Consider the following 10,582-nt stretch of genomic DNA (forward strand, 5'->3'; position numbering starts at 1 on the left):
AGTTCTGTAATACTATTTCTTATCTTCTAGGAACCATAAATTCTGGAGAACCCTGATTAACAGAACCTTCAATCATATGCTTAAACATCAGGCCTAAGACTTCCGCTGCTTGGAATTAAAGCAACTGTTGAGTGATTCAAGACAAGCTGTGACTCACTCTGTGAAAGGGGGCAGTTATAAGCATTTGATTGACTATTTTAGAACTACTCTAAACAGTGTAATTTAACAGTGAAAACAAGATCTAAAGATTTGATCATGAGAGCCTATGGAACTTAATTTACTTTCCTGAATACTTAAACTTTTTGATCCCATTGTTTAAAACACAACTTTAGTCATGCATTTCATGGAAAGCACTCAAGAAAAGCAAGTAGAAACAGCAGAAAAGGAAAAAAAAATGCACTGTTGACATGGAACATGAAATGCTATGCAGATGACCAGATCTAAATGTGCTGGCTGAGGGTAAAAAGATTCCAAAAAATCTTACTTTTTAACCTAAACCTTAAGTCAAAAAAGCTTTAGGAAGAGCTGGTCTGTAGATTACGAACCTTTCAACAATTTGTAGGAAAGCTGAATTTTGTAGAAGAATTGTGATTTTGCAAACACCTTGCCTTATACAGATGTAACCTGTTTTTTTTAATATTCAGCTGTAAGTTGTAGAAGACCTAGCTAAACAAATATTGTTTGAATAAAGAACAAAGAACATATGTTAAATAAATAAAAAAAACAACAGCACTTCACTGGTCTTTGGCAAATATACTTTTTTAATTATGGAATTATTAATATAAAACTAGCAGAGTCCATGCATATGTCTTAAAACCATCCCTGCCTTTCCCCCACATCTTCTTTTGTGCCTTCAAAATTGTGTTTTAACAAATATAAGTATTATTTACAATTAAAACTCATAAAGTCAAGTAAAACTTTTAACCACACTGTATGTGTCCTCAAGTGTGCAGGAGACCATACTGACAAAAATGATAAGCCATTAGTTTTGTGTGGCTAAGTGCCACGAACTGGCTAAGATGCCTTTCTTTTTTGATTAACACAATGTTACTGAAAACATTCAGTATTCTTCACACCCTTAGAAGTGCAACATTTTCATCAATTGGAAAACTTTTTTTCTCCTCCATCACCGATTGCCAGATATTCAGAGTGCACTTTGAGAATATCAGCTTATCATTTTACATTGAATATTATACACTTAACAGCAGTGAATGTACAAAATAGGTGATGTTTTCATATAATACAGTTATGGTCAAGATAACTAATTCAACAGTATATAAAAACAAGAACTTTGGTTCTCTGAAATCTTTTGAAGTATTCAATTGATGAGGTCATCAGAATCATCACTGAAGTTTTAGCTGTGTTATACCACCAGACAGATTTATTGTTTTTTAATGCATTTCAAAGATACATCATGTGTGGGCACCACAACCGAGTTAATTTCTCTTTCTACTGAAGAGATGACAACGCCCTGCAGGATGGCTGAATGTTCAGGAAGCTCATCTATGTGGCTAAGCCGAAGGAAAGTTTAAAGGCCAGTTCAACAGCAGCGTCTGTGACTGAGTCATGAAAACAGACATAACACTCCTGAGGTTTTGGATGTAGGATGAGTCTCCTGGGGAAAAAGAAAACAAAAAACAACTGTCACAGGTGTCAACTTTTTCTCCTCAACTGTTCAATATATTCTGGTTGTACTCCGAGGTGTCAGTAAGACATTAAGAACAACTGCTATGCAAGACAGCAAATTTCTGTGGCTCTCCTGCATTATCTTACTACTTTCAGTAGATTAGATTCTTAAATAAAATTATTCTTTGCTCAGCTTTCTCAAGACTGCATATGAAAAAATTGTTTAAGTTTTCAGTATCTATTTGTATGGTTTGTGTTTGCAGTAATCCAAGTTTCTGGGCTACAAGCTGCAATCAAGGTATTCAGGAGCAAGCCCCAGTAGTCACATATTTACTGATTTTTAAACTTCATACATCTGGGTAGGTGCATTCCCACATGTCAGTGCACTACTAAAGTAGGAAAGCTATTAATACCTCCGTGTAACTGTGTGTAGCATTATAGCATAGCATCTAGCTCTGAAAATACTTATTTACCCTCATCTAACACGTTGTTTGATAATGCAAAGATTGAAAAAAAAAATTTTCAAAAGGTATCAACAGCAGTGTAAACATTTTAAAAATGCTTAAATTAAAGATTTTAATTTTTCCAACCCCAATGACAGTGCTTGTTGGCACACACAGACTGCAGGTGGGATACAATTGTTTTTTATCTTCAGACATCTGACTTGAAGGCAAATGAGTTGAACAAAAGCTCTGTTAGAGAATGTCTGCATTATTACTCCTGGCCAATATAATCACCTGTGAATGACATTTCCTCTCATTTTATCAGAAAAAAAGTTCTTATGCCATATTCAGAAGTGTATTTTGTGTTTTCTGACTCTCCTATTTGCGCAACAGTTGAACTAGTCAGTGATTATAATTTAATGAATTAATCAAGCATACTCATTTAACTTCCTTTCACCACATGCCCATACTGAATTTGTTTTTCATATGGAGGAAGCATAGCTTCCATTCAACAGAACATTTGCATTTTTCTTTATATTTTTCTAGTAGGAATATCAAATACAGAAGATGAATGCAGGAAAGATGGGAACATCCTGTTGATTAATCCTGACTGTCTGCTTACTGCAGCTAGAATGTAGACAGCACAAAATACAGGAGATGGAGGAAAGAATAACATAGCAGAAGTGGTGGCTACAGAATAGGGCTTACTGGGCTGGACTTAAATTAAGATCCAATATATTCCGATTTGTCAAGAAATGATACATACTCCTCTCTCATTACTCCTAAATTTAATTCCTTTTAAAAATGTATTATTTTTAATATTTTATGTCTAGGGCAGTATGCTGTTCCATCATGCAAACAAGACTTAGCAATGTAGCAATAACTAAATGCTTCACCAAGAAAATAATTTAAAATTAAGTTTAAACAGTAACACAAAACACAATCCAATTGCAATGATTATGGCAGAACTTTGAAAGCAAACAGGAAAGAAAACTGCCTTTCCAAAATATCTCTAGTAGACTGGAAGGTTAATTTCATCTTCCCAAGGAAAAACAAAAGCCAAAACCAAACCAAACAAAAATCTAGTAGCTACAATTGTTCCCCTTCTTTGTATCACTGAATCAGCATTATGCATGGAGGTGAGACAGGTGGGATTTACTTGCAAAGCAGGGAATGGAGAGGTCAGGAGGAGTGTGAGGAGCACAAAGAAAGTGCAAGGTTGATGCAGCATGGTTACAACACGTGAGGATGTCTGCACAGCACAGAGCAGCACCTGGGCCTCACCAGAGTTACCATACTTACGTCTTGCCGCAGGTGAAGCATCACACCAATGCAACTTCCCAGATCCAAATCAAAGCCACCTTAGTAAGTCAGCTCAAGTTTCCGTGATGTGCTACAGTTAAATTTATTCTTAAAGAGTATAGTGGCACATTCAAAATGGAAAACTCTGGGGGAAACGCATTAATTTGTTAATTAATAATAACAATTAATTTGTTAATTAATTAATAAACTCACCCCACAACCCAGTAACTCATTGTTGGTGGTGGCTTCTTCTGATCAGTCCAGTTACCAGGAGAGCACTCAAACAAGACTCCATGTTCTCTTACTATATCGAGGTCTTCATCTGCCTTACAAAATTCTGAAATCCCACTGCCTGCTTTTTTCTTTTTCTGTAAAAAAAATGGTGAAACGTTAGTATAGATTGAAATATTTTTATATAAACACTAGCAGATAGAACTATAATGTGATTTCTTCAGGAATCTCTGAAGAATGACATTGCTGTCAAAAGGCCAGACTTAGAAGATACCATGAATTTGCTTACACGCTTCTCTTCTCCACAGTTTCGTTACTTGGGCATCAACAGGCTTTTTCATTGTTATACAACCTGGAGGTAGACACATGCTCCCTTTTTGATTTTTTTTCCCCTTCTAGCTGAACACCATTTCTCTAATAAGACATGTGAGATAATGCAGCTTCTTTTAAAAAAGTGTGTTATAACAGCTAACGCTCTCATCTTTCTTTCTCTGTGTGCCTCCCTCATTAAGAGCTGTGATAGCAAAAAGCCTACTGAATAAACTTGGACAGGCAGGAATTTATTTTTTAAATAAACAGTTGAAGCACTTTGCTCAGAGCATTTTCTTAAATGAGAGCCGTAACTGTATGCATACTTGGTTGGATGGTCAGAGAAAGAACCTGCTCATAACAGTAAAAATATCAGGAGCTTTAAAAACAACCACACACGTTCAAATATACCTGCTAGTGAACTATTTAAATAATGAAGTGAAAACAATCTTGAAACACCGAGTTGAGAATGTAAATAGAGAAACAGAAAACAAAGCTTCCATACTTCTTTCATCATGGACTGCTGGAAAACGGAACGAATGGAAAGACAGCAACGATGAAAATTCTCAATTAACTGAGGGTGGATGGACCCACCGAGCTGTGCTACTTCTTTGTGAGTTGGAGTAATAAAGATTCCATGCATCGTTTCCAAAGATAGGTAGTGGAAGAGGGTATTCTCAGGACCAGATGTCAACCTTCAAAAATAGGAGGATTCACTTAATATTCTAAAAATTTTGAAAGAAATTTCAGATAAACAACATACACTTTTGTTTCTTAAGACAGAATTGTTTTTCTGGTAACTACAATAGTGTAAAAAAATAGATACAGACATTCAAGAAGTGCCTACTTCTACACCAAGGAAAGAAATACTGCTAATTTAGACTGTTAATACTCAATTTAAGAGTAAAACAAAAACTATGGTAGTAGTTAGATATTGCACTTGTGTTCTCAAAAATTCTCACCAAAAAAGAAAAAAGGAAGGGAGAAATAAAAGCTTTGGAATAAAAAAAAAAAGCAGCAGGCTTTCTTTAGAGCTGAAACAAAACACGAGAGCAGACTGTGCTGTCACAAGCAACAAGTGGGAACTGCAAAGATCATGGCTTCTTTGTCCTTTGTACACCTACCTAGAAATACCAGGGAGGTACAAGGCACATGTGTGGTCTGAAAACTTTTTATTTGAGCTTCCAGAGTCACATATATGTGGGACATGTGCACACATTCTACTGATGCATTCTTGAGAAACAGTTGTCTTTTCTAATGAAGCTCTCCATTTAAGAGCTTCACTTGAGAATCCAGAGCAAAGTTTTGGCTAGATTAAAATTATGCAAGAACCCCTCTGATCTTTGCATCTTCAAGAAATGATCCAAGCCTTAAAAATGAAATAAATAATAAAAATAATTACTTACTTGATAGCATTAAGAAGTTCTGTATCTTTCTCTGAAAGGTTCTTTTTGAGAGTTCCTAAATGAAATGGATTTGGTAGGGTATGTTTTTTTCTAGTGACCTGAAAAACAAACAGATAGATGAACTAACAGAGGAAACAAAGCTAATTAAAGAATAGAATCAAACCAACAAATCACCTACTTAGAAGAAAATAACATAGCATTTTTTTAAAAGGCCCCAACAGTTGCATCAATTTACTTAAGTGTATTTTATAGCCTATTTTAGACTAAAATGGATTAGAAGCAGTTGTACAACTGTACAGCTATTTGTTCTGATAACTTATGTTTACACCACTATTTTGGGGATATTCTCCAATATATCTACTGATACCAATGCAACTGCACCTACATTAGTCATGTGAAAAACACATTTACAGTCAGTGACATAATAAAAAACCATGACAGCTGTGAGGTTGACCCAAAGCTTCCCGAGACAACAGAAGTACTTTCTACTGAATTCAGGGGCTCTTAGATTTACTTTTTATAGTATGCTTTTTAAAACTAAAAAGTTACTTTAGTGAGTTTTCAAAGGAATTGCCACCTCCCCCAAGCCCACCAGAACCTTATCAGTTGTATTTGTCTTTGTTCTCAGACCTGATCCACTACAGATTGTGGATTACTGCTTTCATCTTCTGCAGGACCTTCATTACCGTAGTCAGGTCCTCCACTGTTTCTTGTAGGACTTGGCTTACGTGTCATTAAGGAAGAGTCACCAAACAGGGTCCTTTTGCTTGCTGGAGTGGTTACTGATTTGGAAGTATTTTGTAGCTTACTTCGGATGGGTGAGGTGGTTAAGCTCTCCAGTTTGTCGCGTGTTGCAGGAAGGAACCAGTCAGCACAAGATAACGGTGGGATGGAAGGAGAATCCAGCCTTTCCTCTACGCTGGCCTCTATTCCTTCCAGTTGAAGTATAGTGGCTTTGACCTGATCTACGTATATACAGTCTGGTCCGGGATTCCCAATAGCTTTTGATGCACAGCCTCCTGCCTCTAGCAGGACACACAGCATAAAGTGTCTCTGTAAACATGGAGGTAGTAATGTTAGCCTTTGGTTTAAATTCAGTGTGTGCTGTATCATAGTTATATCTTATCTGATACTTGGGCAAAATACAGCACTATATTCAACACTCCCTCGTCATCTCCAGAGGAGTTACTCATTTTTTCTAATCAAATCATGTCCAAGGAGATTATTCTGTCACCATGTTATTTAAGTTAATCATGCAAACATAAAATGCATCATTTACATATGCATTAGTTGTTTAAGAAGTCCACATTTAAAAACAAAACCAAACACATTTCTGAAATTAGTTGCCTGAAAATCATGAAAGGAAAAACATTTTCAGCCAAAGCAAAAAGGCATAGAAATAACAAGAATTTATACTTAAACTTGCTAGCTTTACAAATGTATAAATAATGCTACTCTCTGAGAAGTTCTATCCCATGAAACAGCTACAATGTGACTATTTTGTAAAATTACTACATAAAATGCTTATAAAATGTTGATCTTGCTGAACAACAGACCACACACAAGAGCAAAACAGAGCATCAGAGAAATGTTAACTTACCAAGCCAACTATCAGTAAAAAGTATCTTGCTTCAGGTTCCCTGTATCCTGTAAAACTTGAAACTTCGTATGGTTGGATATGGTGATGTGGAAATACTTCCCTCCATATCACTAACTGACCAATCCTCTGCTCTGCTGCCAAGGGTAACAGACAATAGTGCCGACAATATAAACCTATATCAATAAGATCTTCCTTTGGCAAGTGATTACCAATCAAGTAACCCTTAATTAAACACAGAAAAGGAAGTGTATTCAGTAAGAAATACAACACTACCGCTTATCACTTAAAAGCACTTTTCGTCTAGAGCTATCCATGCTACACATGCATTGAGATTGTAATCTTTCTGGCCAGAGACTGTCTTTTTGGTATACAGTTGTACAACAGATAACACTAAGCTTTTGCACCACGTTTGAAGAATCAAAATACTAAAATATAAACAAATAGATTATCAGCATACATGCAAATTATCAAAGATGAGCTAAGAAATACATGCATTTAACAGCTTTAAAAACACATACAGAGTTAAGGTGCATTAATTATAATTTCCTGCCTACCAAAAAACCTGAGCTTCCACAGCAATTAATAACATTTCCAAAGAAGATACATACTACAACAGTGTTTCTAGCACTAAGGGCATTACAGTTAAAGTGCTGTCATGGTAGATACTGTGCAGTTCCATTTGTGGCAACAGCTTAGGTTCATCACAACACCGGCACAAAGAGCAATTGCACAACAAAATCCTTAGGATGTAAGTTTCCTTAAAGCAAAGCCTGTTATCTTCCTCTGTCTTTATGCTGTTGAATACACTGTCTACATTTAATGAATACAAATAAATTTACAAATGAGGCCAAAGGGAAAAAAGCCATCAATCCAATTTCTCAAGTCTTTGATTTAAAGACAGATCAAAGACAGATCACCTGTTATCTTTATCAAAAGATGGCAATGACCAAAAAATGAGAATATCATACAATCTCAAGTGAATTGACTCTTATTAGTCTCTTATTACTGCCTCTCTTCAGTCCTTGGATCATATACAACAAAATTCTCATAAGACAGTTTCAAACAACTATTTTGTTCTTACTGATCATATAGTACATTTCACTTCCTGACACCATTTTTTTCTGTGACGGTGTTTGAGTTTTAGGTCTGCTACTTGAAATACACATTTAAAGCAATCAAATATTTCTTCATAGTTATGAGGTTCTGAAAAGCATTACTCCATGACTGGGTTAGATTCCCAGATGCAGTTTCCTAATCTTTAAGCCTTAATCACTAATACTACCTTGTAGAAGAGACAAGAGCCCATGATCATATATAATCTTCTCATGTCGTAAAAATCTTCAGACTGTGGAAAAGAAAGCATAATATAATTTTTAATTCAGAATTTTTATTTTATTGAACAAATGCAGGTAAACTAATTCCAGGCAATTGTAATCAATATCTTGCTTAATACTTTCATTTTTGTCCACTTCTTATTATCAGTATGACAGTTAATACTGAACAGTTAAATGAAATACCTTTAGCCTCCACTATTGATTTTTGTGTCACTACAATTTTATCTAACAATTTTCAGCTCAAAATAACAGATTTCCTATTTATTTTTTTTCTATCTATAAACTATTTTTGTTAGGATATGCTAATTCTCAGTTCTTAACAGCAAAGTAGCTGAAGCATGACTACTGACACCAGAGGCCCTCCTAGAGTAAAACTTCCAAGTCAAAGCATTCTTTTTTTCTAGTGTTTGACATTTTACCCAAAATATACCCAGTTATTTACCTTTTAATTTAGACGTCTAGTGATGCTCTAAGATTAGTAACACTAACTTTAGATGAATGTAGCGTATTTTAAATTTAGTGTGTGCAATTTCTGTGCAATAAACTACAACTTACAACCATTGCTTTCTGTAAATGATTACTATGTTTTTTTAGTACAGTGATTCTTTTTTTTTTTTAACTCTTTTCAAAGATGGACTACATGTCTGCCTGCCTTGCATTTTAGGTTTTAAGGATTATCAAGTATTTTTTGTAGTTAAGAATATATATGTCCCAAGTTATTATGCTAAATACGTGATCAAACACATTATCTTTATGCCCAATTATAATATACATGTAAAGAATATAATTTTAAAATAACTTTTCTGGAACATGAGTTTAAGAAAACTATTTCATTAGAAAATAAAACTGAAATGTCAATATGTTTACATCTGTCTTATATAGCACAGTAAAGAGCATGCACAGCAAATGATACCTAAGTAAATTACTATCTTCTCTTTTATCAGTATTAAAAATATCTATAACTTGTAATTGCTTCTGCAAACTGGAAAATTAAGTTCTCAGTGCTCCATAGAAGTTTTCACATCTGTTCACAATTGCTTGTGAAGGAGACCGTTATCTATATGAAAAAAAGAAATGTAACAACAAACAGCTATGTTGAAATTAGAGTGTCCTTGCAGAGATCCCATGGACTTAAATTACAGTAAATTATGGGTTTTCAGTGACTAAACCTATAGGATTATAATACAGTAATAATGTCAATCATGGAAAGAAAGTCAGGATAAACAGAGTGGTTAAAACCGAGCAATTTCCAAACAAGAATAATACGGTATACCTTTGCTTTGACTCCCACTTGATTAAAAAAGTAGATCAATTTGGAATAAGTCCTTTTTTTTAAACTACGGAATATAACAGCAAGGCAAAGAGATACTGTGCAATGCAAACAACACAAATAAAAGAAAATTTTTTACCAGCTCTGCAAAATCAGCTGCTTCCAGATCACTCAGTGCTGTGTCAATTTCCATCTGAAATATTTAAACAGTACATTTCAACAGAGATTTCCAACACATTAACTTACAATAACAGCATAGTTTGCTCTATCTTGCTAGTCTCAGAAGATTAGGATTCACAAGTACAAAGTGGATGGACAAATATTTGTACATACTTTTCAGCAGCAATATCTAATATCAAGAACACCTCAATACATCAGATTAAAGAAAGATTCATCTTAACTGCTGTGTATTTCCCTCTTCTTTGAAACTAACATTTCTCTGCTTGTGTGCCTCCTGAACCCACTGTTCCCTATCAAGGAGATGTCACTTTTACTTTCAGCACGCTTTAAAACATGAGGTCTGGAAACTACTCCTTGAAGGCGAGAGACAACTCTGAGATCTGGCAAGCTGTTGTATCCAGCCGAGTTATTAGAAAAATCTTTTTCACAATGGATTTAGTTTTTGTCTCTATGGAAATTTCCAAAACTTTCTCACACGTTATCTTTGTTCTGCTGAAAAGGCTTTAAGCTTGCATATTTCTGTAACTATAAGAGCTGTTGGTTAATATAAGTTTTACTAAAAATACTTTCCTTTCAAGAACATGGTACTTGCCACTGAAGTTTGCCACATAAATGTGCTACTTAATGAAAAGAATCTAAACCCCATCATTACAAACTTGGGCTCTATTAACAGGCTGCCTCTAATTGAAATACAGCCAGTTTTTCAGAGAAATCTCAGCGAGGCTGTTGGCAGTCAACAACTAACCATTCTCTCAGCTTTTCAGCTAAAATTTAAATTGCTTTCTGCCTAACAAAGAACCGACATTTTTAGTTTTACATTCCTTATAGAATATAAAGATCTTTACCAAAACTTAACTGGAAATTTCATCTTCTGCAAAACC

General features: G+C 34.9%; 1 protein-coding gene across 1 annotated transcript; it reads right to left on the minus strand.

Moving 5' to 3' along the window:
• Positions 1-1,503: 1,503 nt before the first annotated feature.
• On the minus strand, positions 1,504-9,714 carry INTU (inturned planar cell polarity protein; the record flags this gene model as incomplete). Its single annotated transcript, XM_010184854.1, has 8 exons — positions 1,504-1,615; positions 3,585-3,739; positions 4,417-4,606; positions 5,318-5,415; positions 5,948-6,370; positions 6,918-7,139; positions 8,200-8,262; positions 9,661-9,714. Coding segments are annotated over 8 exons (1,317 nt in total), but the record flags the coding sequence as incomplete, so codon positions are not given.
• Between the last annotated feature and the right edge of the window lie 868 nt (positions 9,715-10,582).

This window comes from Mesitornis unicolor, unplaced genomic scaffold (assembly GCF_000695765.1).
Source record: "Mesitornis unicolor isolate BGI_N332 unplaced genomic scaffold, ASM69576v1 scaffold36765, whole genome shotgun sequence".
Taxonomy (NCBI): Eukaryota; Metazoa; Chordata; class Aves; order Mesitornithiformes; family Mesitornithidae; genus Mesitornis; species Mesitornis unicolor.